The 22,687-nt window shown below is 53.8% G+C and overlaps 1 protein-coding gene and 1 long non-coding RNA gene across 2 annotated transcripts in view; one reads left to right on the top strand and one right to left on the bottom strand.

Annotated features, from left to right (window-relative positions):
- Positions 1-953: 953 nt before the first annotated feature.
- Positions 954-1,686, top strand: LOC118351629 (uncharacterized). The gene is made up of 2 exons (XR_004807349.2): positions 954-1,257; positions 1,397-1,686. It is a non-coding gene; the product is annotated as an uncharacterized LOC118351629 (long non-coding RNA).
- A 4,310-nt stretch (positions 1,687-5,996) lies between these two features.
- LDLR (low density lipoprotein receptor) overlaps positions 5,997-22,687 on the bottom strand; it is a 37,601-nt gene continuing 20,910 nt past the window's right edge. The window contains exons 9-18 of the mRNA XM_025457563.3: positions 19,469-19,640; positions 19,153-19,380; positions 15,593-15,711; positions 15,157-15,296; positions 13,308-13,449; positions 13,056-13,208; positions 12,145-12,321; positions 9,221-9,295; positions 8,620-8,777; positions 5,997-7,834 (exon numbers count right to left, since the gene is read on the bottom strand). Of these exons, the coding sequence (XP_025313348.3) occupies positions 7,799-7,834; positions 8,620-8,777; positions 9,221-9,295; positions 12,145-12,321; positions 13,056-13,208; positions 13,308-13,449; positions 15,157-15,296; positions 15,593-15,711; positions 19,153-19,380; positions 19,469-19,640 (1,400 nt within the window). The 3' untranslated portion in view covers positions 5,997-7,798. The remainder of the gene's footprint in view (positions 7,835-8,619; positions 8,778-9,220; positions 9,296-12,144; positions 12,322-13,055; positions 13,209-13,307; positions 13,450-15,156; positions 15,297-15,592; positions 15,712-19,152; positions 19,381-19,468; positions 19,641-22,687) is intronic.

Raw genomic sequence — 22,687 nt, forward strand, 5'->3', positions numbered from 1 at the left:
CTGTTTTTATGCCAAGAGCTTGACTTAATGTGTTCGAGTAAGTGGTCACATAAGCCCTCCTGAGCTGTTGATTTTCAAGATCAGTAAGGTCTTTTATGGCATGAGATGGGCGCAGAGCCCCCTCTTTGTACCATCGGCCTCCAGAAAACTTGACCTTGGCCATGGTTTTCCCACCCCAGCCCTAGGGACATCGGGGCCAGTCATTCTCACAGGCTGTCCTGGACGCCGTAGGACATGTAGCAGCATTCCTGGCCCCCACCCTCTGGATGCCAGGAGCACCCCCTCAGTCGTGACAGATGTGGAGCACACTGGAGGCAGTCGTCCTCCTCCCTGCCCCCTCCCCCCTCATCTCTCCACCCCCACCCCCACCTTTCTGGCCTTGCAGCCTCAGCCAAGAACCAGCCAGGCATCCACTTGTGGTTGGCTCAGTAGCTGCTGTCACCTTGATGGGCATTCCTGCTAACACAGCTGGCCTCCACCTGCCCAGCCGCGTGGGTGAGGGCTCCAGGAGCGCCCCCCCACTCTAGTGGGCCCCGTGAGCATGTCAGAGCAGCCCCAGCCCAGCTCAGGGCTGCGGGGCAGGCAATGAGGCATGCGTCCCGCGGTTGATCCAGCAGACCTGCCGGCTAGCAAACTGAGTGCCCGGGAGAGAGCAGGTGTGGGGGGCGGGATGTTACAGACCAGAACCTAGGAGTGCCCTTGGCCCTGGCCCTAAAGCCCTCCACGGGCCCGTCTCCCTCCAGGCAGTCCCTTTGCTTGGCTCTGGGCGGAGGCCAAGGAGGTATTGGCCTGCTCGGAGCTCAGTTTCCCCAGGAGGAAGGTCCCCTCGGGGAGGCTGCGTGAGCCCAGGCTCAGAGTGGCCGTGCTCCTCTCGTCTCCCCCGGCAGCCCCGGGTCTGGCCGAAGGAGTGAGCAAGCCAGTAAGGAACGTGGCCTGGCGGGCGGGTTCAGGGAGGTGCCTGAGCTCACAGGGGCCTGGAGAGGCCCCGGCCCTCTGCATGCCTGGGCCCTGACTCACTGCCCAGTGCTGGCTGGATGCCTGGGACAGCCAGCAGGACAGCCTCAGACCTCCAGCCTGCACCCCTACCCCCATTCCTGCTTGTCGTTCCTCTGGAGAGCCGCCCAAGCGGCAATGGTCACCAGTGGTCACCAGCTCTTGATTTCTGGAGGCCGGCCACAGGCATGCGGAGTGTTGGGCCCAGCCCGGTGGAGGTAGAAGCAAGATTCGTGTCCCCAGGACCAGGGAGTGGGGAGCCAGGTAACTGGCCTTGCACCTGTCGTGCTGAGGCTTGACCCCCTCACCCCCCACCCTTCCTCCTGCACCACCCCCACCCCCACCCCAGGGCCAGCCCGGGCCCAGCACCATCCCAAGCCAGTAAAGAGTATTCATTTTACAGATGGGGAAAGAGGCATGGCATGATCCAGGCTTGACAGTCACAGGACAATGACACCCCTGGAGTCTGAACCCCCACAGTGGGGCTGTAGGGTCCATGGAGGAGCATCTCGGGCTTTTCAGAGGAGAAACAGCCTCTGAGGTGGCTGGGCCTTTTCCAAGGCTACCCTGGTAGGAAGACGCCAAGCAATGACTGGAACTCACGCCTGCGTTGATGGAGCGGTAAAGCTGAAGTTCTAGATAAAGGCATTATTGACAGGTGGCTGTGAGGCAAGTGTCCGGATGCCCAGCTGACCCAGCTTGTCATTGGTGTTTCTGGGGAAAGCGCCAAGGGACTGCTGGGAGCGAAGGCCTCACACTGGGCAGTCGCTGGTAAAGTCCTAAGGCTGGCTGCCCCCGAGGGTCCCGCTCGGCCTCTTCCTCTGAACCCCCAGGCCTTCATCGCCATGGGTGGGTCCTCCCAGTGTCCCCCACTCCCAGTCCTGGTCTGAGCCGTGGTCAGAGCTGCTCCTAGTTTCTAGATCAAGGGCCTGGGACCCACTGAGTGTGTATGCCTGGGGGACGGGTGTCCAAGGATGGATTTGAACCTCGTTCTTGGATGTGAGGCCGTGACCTGATCTCTCTGGCCTGGCTGGGGAGAGGCCGGAAAGACTGGTTACAGGATGTCATGACAGTGCTGGGGTTCCTGGGGACACTCCCTGATTGACTCAGAAATGTGAACTGGGCATCCGTGATTGACTGGTGCCCTGCCCCGGCACCCCCGTCAGGGAGCCACACTCCCGTGAAGGCCAAGACCAGTGGGTTGAGAAGGAAGAAACTGAGTCACAGAGAGGTCAAGTTATTTGTGTTAGTTCTTACAGCTGATGAGGGGCAGAGCCAGGATTTGACCTGGATCCAAAGTTTGGGCATTTAAACTCCAACTTTCAGCTAGTGATCAATGCTGTTGCTGTCGGGGGAGGCTCTGTAGGAGGCCCTGGAGAGGAGGTGTCACTGGAGCCCAGACTTGAGCCCTAGGAGACAGAAGTGTGGAGGTGGTGATCCAGGCAGAGGGAACAGCCAGTGCAAAGTGAGTGCTCAGAGGTAGCAAAGAGGCCTGCAGGAACTGTGGGGCAAGGGGCTGGATCACGCAGGGTTGGGAGGAGGGAGTGGTTGCTGGATCACACTGGGCCTGCAGTCCACAAGAAGATCCGCGGGGGATTTCAGATGTCAGGCAGGACCCCAGAGTTGGGACCCAGGAAAAGGGAGTCTGATGACGACCTTTGAGCGCAGGCCACCCTGCTCTAGCCCCGCGTTTCTAGGGGGCTGGTCTTGCTGTGAACCCCCTAGCTCTCCCCACTCCGTCCCGGGCCCAGCGTGGGAGCAGAGGCCAGGGTGAGCAGAGCAGCTGGGCCTGGGAGGGCGGGGCTCGGGGAGGAGGGAGCCCCTCCACCAGGGCAGGAAGCAGGGCTGAAACCCGAGCCGCCTGGAGGGGAGGCTGGACCAGACCCAGGAGTCCCAGGGCTGCCCCGCCTCCAACCCCTCCCGCCCCGGCCGCTGCCCCGCTCGGGGGTGGATGGTGTGCCCAGGGCTCACCCCCCGTCGGGGCCCTCAGCCTCTCCCACACCCCGCCGTCGGAGAATTCACTTCCGGGGGGCCCGAAGGAGGTCCTGGCCCCCCACAGTGGAGGGGGGCTGGCTGGGGAAGCTGCAGGGTGCGGGCAGCCCTCCCCCCCACACCCCCCGGACCTGGGCTCGCCCCGCAGGCTCCAGCCTGACTCACCGCAGGCAGCTGTGGTTTGGGCCGCCGGTGGGGGTGGGGGGCAGCAGAGGACAGAGTTGGGGGTACCAAGCCCAGGGGAGCAGCTTCCTCGCGCCACCCACCCTGCCCTGGCCGGAGCTGCTGAGCCCTCAGAGCCAAGGCGCAGGGGACTGCCAGCCCCCCACCCTGTCCTTGGGGGTGACAGTGCCCCGAGCTGCAGAGTCCTGTGCCCCCCAGAACCGGCTCCGTCGCGGTGCTCTGGTGCTGAGCCCACAGGCCGGGAGCTGGCGGTGCGTGCAGGCCTGGAGTCCTGCCGGGGGCCTTCCGGTAGGGGACCCTGTCCGAGCCCCAAGAACGCCCCCCACCCCTCGCGGCCTGTAGGGGAAGGCAAGGGGTGGCCTCTCGGTCCTCCCCGAGCCGTGTGGGCTGAGCCCAGCCACCCGAGCCTCCCCTTGCCCATCTGTGAAATGGGCGCTTGACACTGCCCTGTGCTCAGGGGCCGCGCTGGGGAGCAGCCACGTTCATCCCCGCCAACGGCTTGCTGTCACTTGTCATGAAGCTCTGAGTCCTGCATGTGGCTCACATGCAGTGTCGCCGCGGGGGCCCCGAGGAAGGAAGCCGGTCACTCGTCCTGGAGCAGCAAACGGCCGAGGCCAGAGACCAGAAGCGCCCGCCCCTCTGGCTGCGGGCGGCGCCCTCCGCGGGGACACGGGGACCACGTCCTGCCCCCTCCCCGCCTGCTCCCGGGTCACCTCCAGGCCCCTTCGGTTTGCCGGGCCATTTACGCTCATTTGGCCCGTTTGCCGCGCGGCTGAGCTTAGAATCAGTCAATCAACCAATTATCGAGCGGCCTCCGGCCCGCGCTTCCCGGGCGCCCGTTCAGCCTTCACCCCCAGAGGCATTTTGGAACCTTCCCAAGACAAAGGGCGGAAGGAAGGAAGGAAGTGCCACCCTGTGGACACAGCGAACATGACAGTCCCCTGGCTCCGGGCCTTCTTCTCCAGGCCTGTGCAGGGCCCCGCACGGGCTCTGAGCCTGGGAGCTGGGGATTAGCCCTGGCCCCAGCTTCAGCTGGGGAAACTGAGGCTCCAAGGCATGCGAGACACCCCCCCCATCTCAACCTGGGAGCCTAGGTGGCTCGGCCCGGGATGTGCTCCTTCCCACCCCACCGCCCTGCACCCGGGGTCACCTGCTTCCCAGCCCTCCCTGCTCTCCCTCCCTTTGCCCTGTAAGGCGGGTGTGTGTGTGTCGGGGTGGGGGTCGGGGTCCTGCTGGCTTCAGGCTGCGGAGTCCTCGCTGGTGGGAGAGGGCACCACCAGGAGGAGGGGAGAAGCTGACTCTCCCCCCTCCTTTTGTTTTTGCCATACACAGTGTCACCTGCGAGGCTCCCAACAGCTCCCTCTGGGTCCCATAATACCAGCTCCGCCCTACACCGTGTTTACTTCTGGCTGCCTCATTGTTCCCCCATTGGGTCTTCAAAGAAATAATCATTTAGCGTCGCCTTCCAATACACACAGCATCAGACTTCCCATTTGACCGGGTTTAAGTGTCCAATCTGGGGTCATTGGGTACATCCACATGGTTGTGCAGCCACCGCCACCACCTGTCTTCAGAACTTTCTCGGTCTTCACAATGGAACCTGTGTCCCCACCAGACCCTAACTCCCCACCCCCGTCCCCCAGGCCCTGGCTCCCACCTGTAAGGACCTAGAGCAGAAGCCCAGGGCGTGAGGTGTCAGTGTGATCGGTCCCATTTGAGCTTTTATACCTACTTCCCCATATTAAGTTCTTTGCATCCATGGACCCGCTGTGTCCCTGACCCCCGACAGGTGCGCCTAGACTCCTTGCGGTTTGGTTTGCCATGTCCCGGGAAAGGGGTCTGAAGCCTGCACGTCAGACTCCAGTAAAGCTGGGGTGCACGAGAGAATGGGGGTGTGCGTGCCTGGGATGCCCACAGCTCTGGCCAAATGTTGCTACTATGGAATTTGAGGCCCGATTCGCCGGAACTCGTGATTATTTGGATTTGTGTTGTGAGACCTCATTTTATTATCTCAGCGATTTATTTCCTAGGTGTTCATCCTTTAAGAAAACCTCAGATCGGGGCAGCCCCGGTGGCCCAGCGGTTTGGCCCCGCCATCGGCCGGGGATGTGATCCTGGGGTCCCGGGATTGAGTCCCACGTCGGGCTCCCTGCATGGAGCCTGCTTCTCTCCCTCTCCCTCTGCCTGTGTCTCTGCCTCTCTGTCTGTTATGAATAAATAAAATCTTAAAAAAAAAAAAAGAAAGAAACCTCACATCAACCTCCAGGGGCCCAAAGGGTTTGAAGGGGACGCTCCCTTCGGGAATCATGTGTTGATTGAACCAAGTGGGAAGGTCTCCGCTCCAGCCACTCCTCGCAGTTTATGCTTCTGGATTCAGCCCAAATGTCACCTCCTTAGAGAATCCTTCCCTGAGCCCTCCCTAAAGGAGCCTTCTCCCTGCCAGTCACTTCTCTGCCCCATTGCCCTGTTTAACATTCTTCTAGAATATTCTTCTAAAATATGGTCATTGTTTGTATCTGTTTCCCGTTCTAAAATATCAGCTCCTTGAGGGCAGACTCTTACTTACTCTCTTATTTATGGCAGTGTCCCACACGCCTAGGCCGGGACCTGCACACCACACAGGCACCCATTAGATGTTGGTTCTGTGAAGGTGCATGCAGGAGATTTAGCAAAACCCCACTTCAGGGAAGCACCCCATAGCCGGTGGCCATCCTGAGCTCTGGGGAAATGTTCCCTTTTCCAGAGCCATCTCCTGAGAAGTTCTGCTCATGCACAGACAGAGGAGCCAGAGACTAGAGGAAGAAAGCGGTCCAGGTTTCACCAAGTGGTTCATTTAAGAAATTTAATTGATCACAGTAAGACATTTGGGCTATAAAAACATTCTATACAGTGGTTTAAAAAGCGATACCCATCCCCCCAAAGCAACCCATCATATATACAACACAGACACGGTTCTCCCGAAGAGCTTTGCGCAAAGCCCGCACGAGTCATCTTTGTACAAAAAGAAGAGGCGTCTCAGAGACAACTTCCCCCAACGCAGAGCCCCCGGAGGGGTCACCGATGCAGCAACCAGGGTTTGCAAAAATAAATAGATCTTTGTTTCATATACATAAGTGATAATGTTTAACAAATATACAAAGTGCAAACATAACAAAAAGCCCCCCCCCATTACCTGTACAGGGGTTTATTTACATGCTTCAGAAGGAGAAAAGGCTTTCACAGTTTCCTACAGGGGCACAGTGTTTGGTGGTCATGCAGTGAACAGTGGACAAGCCCTTGACAGGAGTCCACAGGAGGCTGCCACTTGTCTCTTTGGTCATAGACGTGACACCGTATGATAGTATTGGAAAGATATTTTGTTTAAGTCCCATAAAATGACGAAGCCTGGGGGACATCCTACAGGGCTAAAGTGGGCATTCGTCAAACAAAAGACAACCATCTTGGGGAAGTTAATGGCTCAGGGGGATCTGCATAGAAGTGGAAACACAGGCTGGATAGTCATGATTGTGGCTTTGAAGTGCTGGGAGGGGCAGGAAGGGGGGCGCTGGAGGGGGAAGGCCCCGAGATTGTACATTCATCCATCCTCTCCCACCCCGGAGCCCATCCCAACTGGAACAGAAACCAGTGCAAAATAGTGACTATGTCAACTTTACACAAGATACAGCCCTGAACTAAAAAAAGTGCAAGGGGATCTGGAAGGGGCTGGGGTGGGCGCAGGGGCTGGGATCTGCACCGCCGCACCCAGGCCTAAGGATGCTCCTAGAGGTCGGGGCCCGCTGTCTCCATGCATCAGCTGACTGGGTATCTCAGGCACTTAATAAATATTAAGGGCAACCGGTGGCTCAGGCTTTCCCTGGGAACCGATGAGGTTTTGGTGAATGAATGGGGTTCGGTTGGCTCCCGGCCCCAGGACGCTGGATTTGGCCACGTCAGGACCAATGCCAGAGTCTTGGCGTAAAGGGAGGGCACAAATCTCGCTTGGAAAACACTAGTTTGATCCAGATCTGGGCAGGGGAGGGGGCGGCAAGGCAAAAGCTAGTGCTGGCTGTCCAGCAAGGCAGAGGTGAACACATTTACTCCTGAGTTTGGGGGCTCGGGCTAGAGTGGGGGCAGGCAGCTTACTCAGGACCTGGGGTAGGGCCTGCTCTCGTGGTCAGAGCCGCTTGCCTTCTCTCTCCCTCTCCCTCTCTCTCCCCCTCTCTGTCCGTCAGTCCCACAGGAGGGGAGAAGTGTGCAGTCCCTGGAGAGGGCAGAAACATGCCCAGGCCCCCCCCAGCTCATTCGCCCCGCCCCCCCAGCTCATTCGACTTTCTCTTCTCCGCTATTCATAGAGAAATTAAAAAAAAAAAAAAAAAAAAAAAAAAAGCCCTACCTAAACCCGTTGCGTGTGCGCCGTTGGAAGCCCGTTCTGCCTCCCAGATGAATAAATATATAGAACAAAGCTCTGGCAGACAGGCCAAGCGGCAGCCGGCTGCGGCCGCCAGCAGGGCTTTGGTCACTTTGCATGAAACAGGAGGGCATCGAGGTCTCAGGAAGGGTTTGTGGCAGGTCAAGGGTCCGGGGAGAAAGTGTCCTTCCTGCTCGTGACCGGCAGCAGGTTCCGGGGAAGGACGGGACCAGGGGCAGCGGCTCAGGCCACATCATCCTCCAGGCTGACCATCTGTCTCTGTCAACAGAAGGATAAACGCCGGAAGCGATCAGTCCAACATTCAGTAAACATGGCCAGAGGCCACCTACGCCTCCCTCCCTGACGCCCGCGCCCGCGCGGGGGGCCAGCCCCCCTCATCCGAGCCTGCACCAGCGCAGCAGCCTCGGCCAAGCTGGGGGCCCGCCCCACCCCACGACCTTGCCCCCGTCTTTCCCCCGACAGCCACCTGAGGGCGCCGGTGAGCCGGGAGTCAGGCCAAGTCCCTCCTCTAATCAGAACCTTCCATGGCTCCCATGTGGTTCCTCCTGAGGCCAGGTGCACAAGGCCCTGCCTGGTCCCTTCCCTACGTTGGGCAACTCGCTCGACACCCCCACCCCGATTCTCAGCTCCAGCCTCACCAGCCTCCGAGTCTACACTTTGGCAATGTGTTCTGCAAGCCACACACTCCCTGGCCTGGGGAGCCTGCCCCAGCTGCCTCATCTAAAATCTCCCTCCTGGGCGCGATCCCAGAGTCCCAGAGTGATCCCAGAGTCCCGGATCGAGTCCGCATCAGGCTCCCTGCATGGAGCCTACTTCTCCCTCTGCCTGTGTCTCTGCCTTTCTGTCTCTCATGAGTAAATTTTTTTTTTAATAAAAAACTTAAAAAAAAATCTCCCTCCCTCCCCAAAAGCCCCCACTTCCCTTCTTTGTTTGCTTTCTCTTGATCCTGTCCTTACCTATCCCCCGCCTTGAGGGTCTCTGGAGGATCTCCCAGCCCTGTGGGGAGGATGAGGAGGTGGGGGGCCTCCTGGGCCGGTACTCACCGAAGGGTAGGTGTAGCCGTCCTGGCTGCAGCAGATATGCACCTCGTCCTCCGTGGTCTTCTGGTACACGGGATTGTCAAAGTTGATGCTGTTGATGCTTTTAAGCCGCCAATTCTTCCAGAGGAGGAAGGTCCCGAAGCATAGGAGGATGAGCAGGACTGCAGTGGGAGGTGGCCAGGTCAGGAGGCCGCCCCAGGGCCCTGCCACCCAGCTCAGCCCCCCGAGTGACACCGCCTGCAGACTCCTGCCCTTTTTGACTTATTTAGGGTTTTTGTTGCAAATTTAAAGCCATACTCCTCCACTGGAAAACAAACAAAACCTATCTACGTGCCTAACAAATCTCTAACGCAAAGCCCACTGCGACTGCGTCACCCTGGAGCTACCCAACTGTGGCTGGTTCTCCCAGGTTTCCTCTGAGTCCCCACATATGGGGCTACCCATCCTTCAGAAATGGGACCGGTCTCTATCAATGCGGCTAAAACTCTTTTCTTCTGAGTGTTCTTTGCACCATTTCTAGTGGGCTCTTGGGGTGGCTTCGCTGGGCAGGGAGGTCATTTTGCAGGAAGCCGGGCCCCAGGGTGGGCCTGGCCTGCTCGCTTACCGATGGGGAGGATGATGTACAGAGCCCCCACGCTCCTGGGCTTCTCGTCTCCTCTGCTGGCAGCGTCGCCCAGGGCTGCACGGGAGAAAGGACAAAGTGAAGCTCAGATCCACGGCAGGTGTATAACAACCCACACATAGACGGAAACACCTCCTGCTTCCTGGTGTCTTTAAAAGTTCAAAGCCTGAGTGGCTCAGTGGGTTAAGGGTCCGACTCTAGCTTTCAACTCAGGTTGTGATCTCAGGGTCATGAGTTCAAACCCTGCATGTCAGGCTCCGTGTTCACCAGAGTCTGCTGGGTTTTCTTTCTCTCTCGGCCCCTCCCACTGCTTGTACTCTCTCTCTCTCTAAAATAAATAATCTTAAAAAAAAAAAGAAGTTCAAAGGAACTTGGAGCGTCTCCCAGGTTTGAGAGGCATCACACTGGGGCCTCTTTCATTAGCAGTTGGGATTATGGGACTTAGAGCAGATTTAAGAGGGTTCCTCAGCCAAGCATTTCAAAGCTCTGGGGGAGGGACCAACGATCTTTGAGGCAAGAGCCTGCAGGTACATTCGCTAGCTGGTGAGGTCACTGGTGGAATGTTTCATGCTGGTTCTGCATCTGATGGAAACGAGACAGGTCTGGACGGGATAGCAGCCACCTGACTCTGGACTGTTCAGCAATTCCTGGGCCCAGTGTGGACTGCACCAAAGCTCCAGACTCCTGTGTCAACTACCCCAGTTAATAAATACTGGGGGGAACCTCGTTACACAAGCACACTGGTGCACCTGAGCCCTGTGAGGGCCCCAGGCAAATCAAAGTTTAAAGTCCTCCAAACAAACAGCCCGGGAAGACCGAAGATCCACACCTGGGCCACATGGACGCAAGTGAGCCATGATTTACATCATCAGTTCTATTCAAACCCCAGGTGGGTTATATCGACTGGTTAACCTTTTTTTTTTAAATTTTATTCATTTATTCATGAGAGACACAGAGAGAGAGAGAGAGAGAGAGGCAGAGACATAGGCAGAGGGAGAAGCAGGCTCCATGTGGGGAGCCCGACGCGGGACTCGATCCCAGGTCCCCAGAATCACGCTCTGGGCTGAAGGCAGAAGTAAACTGCTGAGCCACCAGGGCTGCCCTATATTGGCTGGTTATACGTGGTGTAGTTTAAATTGCCTTTTTTAAAAAAATTTTTTTTAATTTTTTTATTTATTTATGATAGGCACACAGTGAGAGAGACAGGCAGAGGAAGAAGCAGGCTCCGTGCACCAGGAGCCTGACGTGGGATTCGATCCTGGGTCTCCAGGATCACGCCCTGGGCCAAAGGCAGGCGCTAAACCGCTGCGCCACCCAGGGATCCCTAAATTGCCTTTTTTAAAAAAAATATTTGTGCATATTTAAGAAAACTTCTAACAAAAATATTTTAAGGCACCAGCAAGATCCTTGAGAAGTTTTTCCCTTAAAAGAGCTCCTTTGGGGCAGCCCTAGTCGCGCAGCGATTTAGGGCTGCCTGCGGCCTAGGGCGTGATCCTGGAGGCCCTGGATCGAGTCCCACGTCAGGCTCTCTGCATGGTGCCTGCTTCTCCCTCTGCCTCTCTCTCTCTCTCTCTCTCTCTCTCTCTCTGTGTGTCTCTATGAATAAATAAATAAAAAATCTTAAAAAAAAGGGGGGGGCTCCTTTGCTCAAATCAAGGAGCCCTGGGTGGGCCCATCTGTGAAACAATTTTCCAAGCAGTGGCACTGCCCCCGGTGGAAAGATTTCCTGGCCTCTCTCAACCACAGCAGTTTCTGCTTTACCTTGTTTATGGTGGTACATAGGCTTCAGCCACTGTGAGGGAGAAAAAAATGTCCAACTTGCTGATGAGCCCATTTTTTTCTGGCTAGAAACATCTATGAGCTCCATTTTTCTGGCCAAACACGAGGGCAGGTGCCCTCTGGTGGGCAAAGAGATGAATGGCGGGTCTTCCATTAATTCACTGAGAGCCTGGGCTAGGTTGTGAGCCAGGCACTAAGCCATAAGCACAAAACTTAGAGCCTGCGCCAACCCCCCCACCCCGCCCCGGCCCCGCCCTGTGCCAAAAACAAAAGCAAAAAAACCCTTAGTAATAGAGTAATATTTTAATGTGACCTTTTTTTAAGAAATAAAAATGAAGGCCAATACCCCCTGATAAAAATCAAATGTTTAGGAAGACAGGCTCTGAATCTACACTTGCCTGTCCTGGCCGTGTTGGGACCCAGGCTCTGATCAAAGTCTTTTAAAGATTTTATTTATTTATTCATGAGAGACAGAGAGAAGCAGATACATTAGCAGAGGGAGAAGCAGGCTCTCCATGGGGAGCCCAATGTGGGACTCGATCCCCAGACCCCGGGATCACGACCTGAGCCGAAGGCAGATGCTCAACCACTGAGCCACCAGGTGCCCCATCTGATCAAATTATATTTGCAAGACCAGGTGTTCGGCCCATAGTTCAGGGATTTGATCTTTGAAAAAGTAATGCAATAAAATATTATTTTAAGTCCTGGGTTTTTGGTGGTCCCTCAGATGCCACCCTGCGGAGCGCCTCACCTGCCTCACCCTAGCCCTGGCCCGCTGGGCAGACACCTGGAAAGCAGGTCATCGAATGGGCCTTGATAACATTTCAGGCTCCGGGGTCTCTGCACTGGGAAGACTCTGGGATAAGTCACCACCACACACTCAAGTGCTTCACATGCCTTGGGCCACACAATCCCCACTACTACCACGAGGAGGGCGGCCACTGTCATTGGTCCCATTTTCCAGGTAGCCAAATGGAGGCTTCTGAAATCGCATAGGTTATGTCAGAAAGAGTGCAGGGACAAGACTAGACCCACAGTATCCCTTCCCCAGATTCTCTTGGCCTCTGAAGGGGCCTGTCTAGACGCCTGAGCTATAAACCTGGGGCCAGGATAGTCCCTGCCTTTACCTTGGTGGGACATGGTCACCATCTCAGCCGTGGTGAACTCAGGGCTGGCCACAGACCACGGGCTGGCTGTGTGCTTTGGCCCCATGGTTGTGGAGGGGACTGTCGGCCTCCCGGCTGTGGAATGGACCGTCGACTTGACCGTGATCGTGCCCTGGGTGGTGGCTCCAGGTTCAGTCCCTGAAAGAAGAAACATCTCCTGAGTACTCTACTGCCCAAGGGCTTCTCTGATAACTGTGATAATGACGATGGATAAGTAGCATGTGCCATGGGTCACAAAGAAATAACTGAAAACAGGGGTGCCTGAGTGGCTCAGTCAGTTAAGCATCTGTCTTCAGCTTAGGTCACGATCCCACGGTCCTGGGATCAAGCCCCTCGGTGGGTTCCCTGCTCAGCAGGAAGTCTGCTTCTCCCTCTCCCTCTGCCCCTCCCCCCTGCTCGTGCTGTCTCTCTAATAAAAAATAAAATCTTGAAAAAAAACTGAAAATAATTGAAACATACTAATATCTATATTGTTATTACATTATTTGTTATAGTTTGAAAGGCAGATTCACAAGTATTTCAAACACACTGTCCCCAAACTGAGACTTTCTCTGAGGATGAGAAACACCAGAAAGGGGGTCATCTTCTCCCTCGATGCCCAGGTCTACAATCGGTCACCTCCCAAGGGGGCTGGGAGAGAGTGAACCGGACAGCAAAGGTGAATGGCATCTGTCTAAATGCCTGGCACAGGGCTCACGTATCCAGCACGACAAAGGCAAACTATGGTTACCCCTTATGAGGGCCTCCTGGAGCTTCACCCCCTCCCGTTTGGAAGATGAGCAAAGAAAAGATCAGGAAGGTCAAGTTGCAGGACTAAAGCCACAAGAGGGGGCAGAAGCAGGACTGACGCGCAGGCAGGCCGGTGCCCCTACCTATGAGGCAGCTCCTCATGTCCTGGGCCAGCACCATGCCATCAGGGCAGGCACAGGTGAACTTGGGCGAGTGGGGGTTGATCTGCGGGGCCGGGAGACACAGGTACTGGCAGCCGCCATTGGGGAGGGCAGTTCCCTCACACCAGTTCACCCCTGAGGTGGAAGAGGCAGGAGAGCAAGGTTAGAAAATTCTAGAAAATTCCAGAACACCAGCGGGGATGTAGAGGCAGGAAGCGGTCACCCCATCTTTACCTCTTGGCTGTGTGAAGTTGTGAAAAAGGACAATGTCCTCCGGCGACAAGAGGTTTTCTGCCACCAAATTAATGTCTGAACCTGTGAGGCGGTTGGCACTGAAAATGGCTTCATTGATGATGTCCGTCCAAAAGATTTTATCCTATATGGGCATTAAGGAAGACAGCAGATCCCATTAATTGAGGGTGTAGGACACCCGAATATTTGGAAGGAAGCAATACTAGGGGGTACGAGCCTCATTTCCTTTTTCTTTTTTTTTTTAAGGTTTATTTGAGAAAGAGAGAGAGAGAGAGAACACAAGCAGGGGATGCTGCAGAGGGTGAGGGAGAAGCAGGCTCCCCACTAAGCAGGAAGCCCCATGTGGGGCTCGACCCCACGACTCTGGGATCATGACCTGAGCCGAAGGCAGATGATTAACTGACTGAGCCACCCAGGCGCCCCTCTTTTTACTTTCTTTTTAAAAAAAAATTTTAGGGCAGCCCTGGTGGCTCAGTGGTTTAGTGCCGCCTGCAGCCCAGGGCATGATCCTGGAGACCTGGAATCGAGTCCCACATCGGGCTCCCTGCATGGAGCCTGCTTCTCCCTCTGCCTGTGTCTCTGCCTCTCTCTCTCTCTCTCTCTCTCTCTGCATCTCTGTGAATAAATAAATAAAATCTTTAAAAAAATAAAAATAAAAATAAATAAAAAAATTTTAACTGTGTAAAATACACATAATCTAAAATCAACCATCTTAATCCTTTTTAAGTGTGTTGTGGGCATTAGGTACATTCACATTGATGTGTAACCATCACCACCATCCGTCTCCAGAATTTTCCATCTACCCAAACTGAGACTCTGTCCCCATGAAACAGGGACTCCCCACACCCCACCCCAGGCCCTGATGCCCACCATTGACTTCCGGTCTCTGAGGACAGGACTCCTCTGGGGACCGCACAGAAGTGGAATCAGACAGGATCTGTTCTCTTGTGTCTGGATTTGGTTCTCTCCAGCATCGTCCCTGTGGCAGTGTGTCAGAAGCACCTCCCTGTCTCCTGAATCACGTTCCACTGCATAGTTACACATTTTGTTTAGCCCTTCATCTCTGACGGACACCCAGGGGGCTTCTACCTCTTGGTGAATGTTGAGTCACGCAGCTTGAATGAGGGTGCACAAACATCATGTTTCCTTAAAACAGTTTCCAGCTGTGGTTGGCCCCCTTTTCTCTCTGTGAGGCTGTTAGCAGCTTCCTAGGCCTCTACCTACTAAGTACCGGGAGGGACTCCCCCTCCAAGTGCAACCACCAAAAAGTCTCCAGAAAGTGCCAGATTGTCCCCTGGGCACCAAGATGGCCTCTCCAAATGAGAACTGCTGCTTTAAGACTCTTTGGGTGAGGGGGCACCCAAAAGTTGGCTCAGCTCGGGGAGCCTGCGACTCTTGATCTGAGTCGTGAGTCCAAACCTCATGTTGGGGGTACAGTTTACTTAAAAAGACAAAAAACAGAAGCACCTGGGTGGCTCGGTGGTTGAGCATCTGCCTTTGGCTCAGGTCATGATCCCAGGTCCTGCTGGGATCAAGTCCTGCATTGAGCTCCCAGCAGGGAGCCTGCTTCTCCCTCTGCCTATGTCACTGCCTCTCTCTCTGTGTCTCTCATGAATAAATAAAATCTTAAAAAATTTATCTCTTTTGATGAGAAGAAAATGGAAATAACTTCAGTTTTATAAGTTGGTCTTGGCTTGAATGAACCAGACAATGTGGGTTGACCCATTAGCATGAGCACGTATACCTCGTACATACATTGTGTCAGTAACTAGCATGTAGATGGGATTTCCCTCAAGCACCCAAAGAGCAACCCCTGGTTCCCCGTCCCCACCTCAAAGATGGCCAAGGAGAAGGGATGTGCCAGCTTTTTCTTGTCCTCCAAAATGGTCTTCCGGTTCCCCCCGTTGACATCAATGCTGGAGATGGAGTGGAGCTTGGAGTCAACCCAGTAGAGGCGGCCACCAGAAAGATCTAGAATCCACAGGTGGACAAGGAGAGATCACATGTCAATGCCAGAGGGGCCTGGGCCTGGTCACTCCACTCCCCACAGGAAGGACCCCCGGGACCCGGCAGAGACGTGCCCTGAAAAGCAGCCCCCACTGCACATCTCCACCTGTCAGCCCAAACGCCATGCTGGGGCAGTTTAGTGGCAGGTTATAAAAAACAGGGAGCTGCATTTTTTTTTATTCAGGTGCAGCCTGGCCACTCCTTTCTTTTCTCCAGGCCGTGCCTAACCCCAGAGACCAAGGTCCCAACCAAGGACATACCCAGGGTGATGCCATTGGGCCATTGGATGTCCTCCGTCACTAGTGAGTAAACGTCGACACCATTCAGACCCCCCTTCTTGATCTCGGCGGGGGTTCCCCAGTTCGTCCAGTACATGAAGCTGGTGGGAAAGCAGCAAGAATAGCAGGATGTCAGTAGGGGAGGCTCCCGCCTGAAGCAGCCGGGCCAGGAATTGTAAGGAGTCCCCAAAAGACGCCTCGAATTGATTTCTTCCACTACCCTAGTGCCTGCAACCTGGTTGCAGGATTTTAGAACCTTCGAGAACAAAGGGAGGTTTTGATTCCAATGTCAGGACTGAGGACGCTTTTTTTTTTTTAATTTTTATTTATTTATGATAGTCACACAGAGAGAGAGAGAGAGAGAGAGAGGCAGAGACACAGGCAGAGGGAGAAGCAGGCTCCATGCACTGGGAGCCCGGCGTGGGATTCGATCCCGGGTCTCCAGGATCGCGCCCTGGGCCAAAGGCAGGCGCTAAACCGCTGCGCCACCCAGGGATCCCTGAGGGCGCTTAATGTGCACCCTCAACAGTGCTTTCTGAAGGCTTTTATACATTTTTTATTTTGTAAAGTGTTTTTTTTTCTTTAAAATTTTTTAATGGTGAGACGCCTGGGTGGCTCAGCAGTTGAGCATCTGCCTTTAGCTCAGGGCGTGATCCCGGAGTCCCCAGATCAAGTCCCACATTGGGTTTCCTGCACAGACTTCTGCGTCTGCCTGTATCTCTGCCTCCTTCTCTCTCTGGGTCTCTCATGGATAAATAAATAAAATCGTTAAACAAAATTTTTTTAATGGGCGCCTTGGTGGCTCAGTTGGGTAAGCGTCTGCCTTGGGATTGGGTAACGATCCCTGATCCTGAGATTGAGCCCCTCATTGGGCTACCTGCTCAGTGGAGAGCCTGTTCCCTCTCTCCCTCTGCCTCTCCCCCCACTCTCTCTCTCATTCTCACTCTATCTCAAATAAATAAAATCTTTAAAAAGATTTTTTTTATCACGGTAAAATACACATAACATAAAAGTTACCAGCTTAACCGTTTTTCAGTGTCCAGTTCAGTGACATTAAGTACATACATACTGTCATGCAACCATCACCACCATCCATCTCCAGAACTTTTCCACCACCGCACATGGAAACTCTGACCCCATCAAACACCTGCCCCAACCCCTGCCCCAACCCCTGGCTCCCAGCACTCCACTTTCTATCTCTATGAATGGGACTCCCCTAGAAACCTCACATAAGTGGGATCATATAGTATTTGTCCTTTTGTGTCTGACTTCTTGCCTTATGTTGTAGAAGGTGTCAGAATGTTCTTCCTTTTTCAGACTGAATACAATTCTATTAGGTGGTGGACTGCATTAGTTTATCCTTCATCCATCCAGGGACACTTGGGCTGCTTCCATACCCTGGCTGCCATGAACACGGGGGTACAAATACCTGTTTGCCTGCCTGTGTTCACTGCTTTTGGATCTATACTTGGAAGTGGGGACACCTGGGTGGCTCAGTGGTTGAGTGTCTGCCTTTGGCTCAGGTCGTGATCCCGGGGTTCTGGCACTGAGTCTCGCATCAGCTTCCCCACAGGGGGACTGCTTCTCCCTCTGTCTAGGTCTCTGCCTCTCTCTCTGTGTCTCTCATGAAAAAAAAAAAAAGTAGATATCTGATGGCTTTTACGCCTCTGAAGAGATGTTCAAACTAACAAGTAGCCAAATACAAATACACTGAAAGACCTCCTCCCCATCATGACTGGCAAAGAGGTCGGGGATCCCTGGGTGGCTCAGCGGTTTAGCACCTGCCTCCGGCCCGGGATGTGATCCTGAGGATTCGGGATCGAGTCCCGCGTCAGGCTCCCTGCGTGGAGCCTCTGTCTCCGCCTCTCTCTCTCTCTCTCTCTCTCTCTCTCATGAATAAATGAATAAAATCTTTAAAAAAAAATGAAAAAAAAAAAGACTGGCAAAGAGGGAAGACTGGCTGGTGACAGTGAGTGAAATGGGTCCCTCAGCTGCACTTCTGGAGAGCAGGTGTTCCATGACAGTTTGATGCTATATCCGTGGATGTACCCTCGGATCTAGTGATCTAACTTCTAGAATGAGAAATCTAGAATCTACAATCCTGCAGACAAAAAACTGCGGTGACACCCATTTAAAGGAATTCAAAGGTATTTAGGGCCTTGGTGTGAGGTGGGGGAAAAACTCAATTTTCATGTGCTAGGTACAAAGCAAATCAGGGCTCATCCAGTCCACAGGGAATGAACCCCATGTGCCAAATGAAAGACCCAAGTGGAGAACAGAGAGCAAGAGCCCAAGCCTATACTATGTTCTGGAGAGGAACAGAAACCCAACAGTAGAGCATGCACGCACACGCGCGTGCACGCGCGCACACACGCACACACGCACACACACACACATCCCATGACTTGTATCTAAGGGGTTATTTCTAGGGGTCTCGCTCTTTCCTGGCAGCTGGGGGGGTTAAATTTATTAAACCGAGTGTCCCTCTGCCAAATAAGAACATTTGTGGGCCAAGGCCCACCTTCACCCCAGGGTCTGTCCCATCTGAGTCATGTTCATCTCCAAAGTTCCCTTTTGAGGCACCTGAGTAGCTCAGTCAGTTAAGCTTCTGCCTTCAGCTCAGGTCATGATCTCGGGGTCTTGGGATCGAGCCCCGCATGCCGAGCAGGGAGCCTGGTTCTCCCTCTCCCACTATGCTCTGCTTGTGCTCACTCTCTCTCAAATAAATAAAACCTTAAAAAAAAAACAGTTCCCTTTCCTTTTGATGATTGCCACCAGGACAGGATGCCTGTACCAAGGTTGCCACCGCCCCTCCAGAGTTGTGAAATTCCACAGGCAGATGTGGTGTAATGGGTGCAGGACAGGGGGTGGGGAGATACTTTCTGCCAGGGGACACAGGTCCCTGTGGGCGTTGGAGTGCTGAGTCAGCCCCCGGCCCTGCAAACACCCTCCGGGGGGGCCCCGTTGGGGTGGCGACCTTTACTCCCTGTAAACTACCATTGGAACTGAGTGCTTTTACTTTTCTCCAATCCTATCCTGGCACAGGATTCTCTGCAGTAAAATACTAAAGCAGAATTTAAATAAGTATTAATTTCTAATACCAATTTATATCCATATTTCAATTTCAATTTCTTTTTTTTTTTTTTTTTTTAAAGTAAACTCCACACCCAGCATGGAGTCCAAAGCAGGGCTTGAACTCACAACCTTGAGATCAGGACTTGAGCTGAGATCAAGAGTCAGACATTTAACTGACTCAGCCACCCAGGCGCCTCTCTGATTTGGGGCTCTTATCCTGAGCACATGACTTTTCAGGGTCTGCTTCCATCTCAGCAGACATCGAGAAGGATCAACACATGGTTCCCAAAAGGCAGGTGGAGAAGAGCCACCATTCCAGGTTTTGTGCTTTCCTGACAGCAAGGAAAGCCCCATGCCCACAGAGGTCAGTCCAGCCCAGGCACATGCCTTTCCCCAGGCTGAGTCCGCACCACTTCTAAACCCCGCCTGTGCTTCCCTCTGAGCCCCTCAGCTATGGGGGTACCAACCCATGCACGGGATCCACCACAATGGCACGTGGCTTGGAGCCTTTCTCCTTGAAGAGCGTCTTTCTCTTCGCACCCTTGGTGTCAGCCACGGAGACGGTGCCCAGGATGGAGTCTGTCCAGTATATGTTGCCGTGGATCCAGTCCACTGCCAGCCCGTCGGGGGCCTGGAGGTCCTCGCTGATGACGGTGTCATAGGAGGAGAAGCTGGGGGCTCTGTCGATTTGGGTGCTGTCAGTGGGAGAAGGGGGAGCAGAACGTCAGTACGAGGGGCCTGTTTCACCTGGGTTAGGGGGCTGGGTGGAGCTCCAAGGCTCACCTGTAGATCTTCCTTTGGGACAGGTCGGACCAGTAAATTCTGTTGCTGGCCACCTCTGTGTCCAGGGCGACGACGTTCTTCAAGTTTGGGATGAGGCTGGTGTATTCGGTGCGGTCCAGAGTCATCTTCCTCACCTCATGGCGATTGGTGAAAAAGAGGTAGGCGATGTTGCCTGGGGACACAGGAAGGATGCTCAGGGGAGCAGAAGGCCCCCTGACTCGAGCTTGTCACCCTTGGGGGGTCTGGCTGAACCAGGGGAGACACCCAGGATGCCATGGGAAATGCCTCGTTGGTGTATAAACCATGTGGCTCCAGGGGCACCTGGGTGGCTCAGTGGTTCAGTGTCTGCCTTTGGCTCAGGTTGTGATCTCTGGTTCCCAGAAATCAAGTCACGTATCAGACTCCCCAAATGGAGGCTGCTTCTCCTCTGCCTATATTTCTGCCTCTGTCTCTGTGTCTCTCATGAATAAATACATAAAATCTAAAAACAAAACAGAACAAAACAAGACCATGTGGTTCTGATGCTCTGACATCCGAGGCCTTGCAGAGCCTGAAAGGACAGCCCCTCCCAGGGCCAACCAGCTCCTAGGGATGGTTCATGACTTGCCTTGAAAGCAAACTCTCCAGCCCATGTCCGCCACCCCTCCACTGGGCTCTCACGCTCTGGGTCGCAACCCCTCCGCCTGCTTCAGTCACCACAGGGCAGGTACCAGACAACCAGGGGCAGCCGCTCTGCCCCAGAGCCCGCTGAGATTATTCAGACTACCTAGTCCTGAGCTTGCTCACCCTGCTTCACCTCATGCCCAAGGAAACCATAAGGGAGGCTCTGGCCCATGTGATCCCCCTTCTCTTCCTCCACCTCCTGACTGACCCTGGTGCTTCCCCAGCTGGCCGCCTGGCTGCCATGGCCCTCCCCTTGGGAACTGTGAGTAACAACCGATCATTTCAATGGTGGCCGTCTCCTGATTGGTTGGCCTTGCCATACTTGAATGATAATAAAGCCTACATTGGTAATAAAATCCGCACTGGGGCCCCAGCATTTTACATTTTGGAACATAAAGATGAAGAAACGAAGGGCATCTAGGTGGCTCAGTCGGTTAAGTGTCTGCCTTCAGTTCAGGTCATGATCTCAGGATTCTGTGATGGAACCCTGCGTCAGGCTCCCTGCTCAGTGGGGAGCCTGTTTGTCCCTCTCCCTCTGCTCCACCCCGTTCATGCTTGCTCTCTCTCTCTCTCTCTCTCTCAAATAAATAAATAATCTTAAAAAAAAGAAGAAGAAGAAGAAGAAACATTAACAGCTAATGTGTATAGAGCTATTCCTTAGGGCAGGAAATTCTGCTTAAGTGCTTTTCCTATTATATTTTCCCTCATTGGTCCTCACACTCCTATGAGACCAGGGCTACTGTCAAACTCCCATTGTATGTGAGGGGATTGAAGCTCAGAGAGGAGAAGGGACTAGCCCAAGGTCATACCAGCTAGTAAGTGGCAGAGCTGGAATTTGAACACACATTGCCCTGTCCCTGGGGACTGTGCTGTTAACCATGATGCCAATATTCACCAACAAGCTAACCATGTGTACAATGGACCTCGCTCAGAATACCCCTTCCCACGACACCATGTGCCCCTTACCCCCTGAAAGGCACCTGTATAGACATCAGCCCATAGATATTGGAAGGAAAGTGAAACTTCAAATCCTAGAGGGTTTCATGAGCTCAGTCTTTGGTTTTCCCCAAAACTGGGAAATGTGTGGGGGTATGAGCAAGGGAGGCCAAGGAACTGTCACAAAAGGGGTGATAACACAGGAGAAAGACTTCAAGGCTAAAACAGACCTTGAGGAAACAGAAGTTGATCTAAAATATTTCTGCAAACTTGTACCTCATTAGAATCAGACAGGTGGGTAATGACATGACACAAAGCAAAGGGAAGTTTGGCTATGCCTCCAAACACATGGGATCTCTTGATTTGGTGATTCTGAGAATCAGTGCATGAGTGCCGTTCTAATCTTAAGTTTGTTTGTTTTTATTTATTTGAGAAAGAGAGAGAGAGAGAGAGAGAGCACAAGCAAGGGGAGGGGCAGAGGGAGACAGAGGAGCAGACTCCCCACTGAGCAGGGAGCCCAATGTGGGCTCGATCCCAGGACCCCGGGATCATCACCCAAGCCAAAGGAAGATGCTTCACCAACTAAGCCACCCAAGCACCCTATAATCTTAGATTAGGTAGAAAAGAACCTCAACTATTGCTGCAGGTTTTGTTTTTTTTAATACTTTATTTATTTATTCATGAGAGACACAGAGAGAGAGGCAGAGACACAGGCAGAGGGAGAAGCAGGCTCCATACAGAGAGCCTGACGTGGGACTCAATCCCGGGTCTCCAGGATCACACCCTGGGCTGAAGGCAGTGCTAAACCGCTAAGCCACCCGGGCTGACCTGTGATTTGGTTTTCTTATGAGAGATTATACCTTGGTCTGTATTAAGTGAATTTTCTTTTTGGGTATAGGTTCTTGTAAGTGAATAAGAACAGCTGGAGGGGGGGCAGCCCCGGTGGCGCAGCGGTTTAGCGCCGCCTGCAGCCCGGGTCGTGATCCTGGAGACCCGGGATCGAGTCCCATGTCGGGCTCCCTGCATGGAGCCTGCTTCTCTCTCTGCGTGTGTCTTTGCCTGTGTCTCTGCCTCTCTCTCTCTCTCTGAATAAATAAATAAAATCTAAAAAAAAAAAAAAAAAAAAAAAAAAAAAAAATCAAGGGATCCCTGGGTGGCGCAGCGGTTTAGCGCCTGCCTTTGGCCCAGGGCGCGATCCTGGAGACCCGGGATCGAATCCCATGTCGGGCTCCCTGCATGGAGCCTGCTTCTCCCTCTGCCTGTGTCTCTGCCTCTCTCTCTCTCTCTCTCTCTCTGTGACTATCATAAATAAATAAATAAAATCTTTAAAAGAAATAAAAATAAATCTATCAATATCACTTAAAAAAAATAAAGCTGGTTCCCAACAATGGTGAATGTTACCGATGTATTGATAGAAATAAAACTCACCCTTTAAAAAAAAAAAAAGAGGGGATCCCTGGGTGGCGCAGCGGTTTGGCGCCTGCCTTTGGCCCAGGGCGCGATCCTGGAGACCCGGGATCGAATCCCACATCGGGCTCCCGGTGCATGGAGCCTGCTTCTCCCTCTGCCTGTGTCTCTGCCTCTCTCTCTCTCACTGTGTGCCTATCATAAATAAATAAA

This window comes from Canis lupus, chromosome 20 (assembly GCF_003254725.2).
Source record: "Canis lupus dingo isolate Sandy chromosome 20, ASM325472v2, whole genome shotgun sequence".
In the NCBI taxonomy this organism is placed as follows: Eukaryota; Metazoa; Chordata; class Mammalia; order Carnivora; family Canidae; genus Canis; species Canis lupus.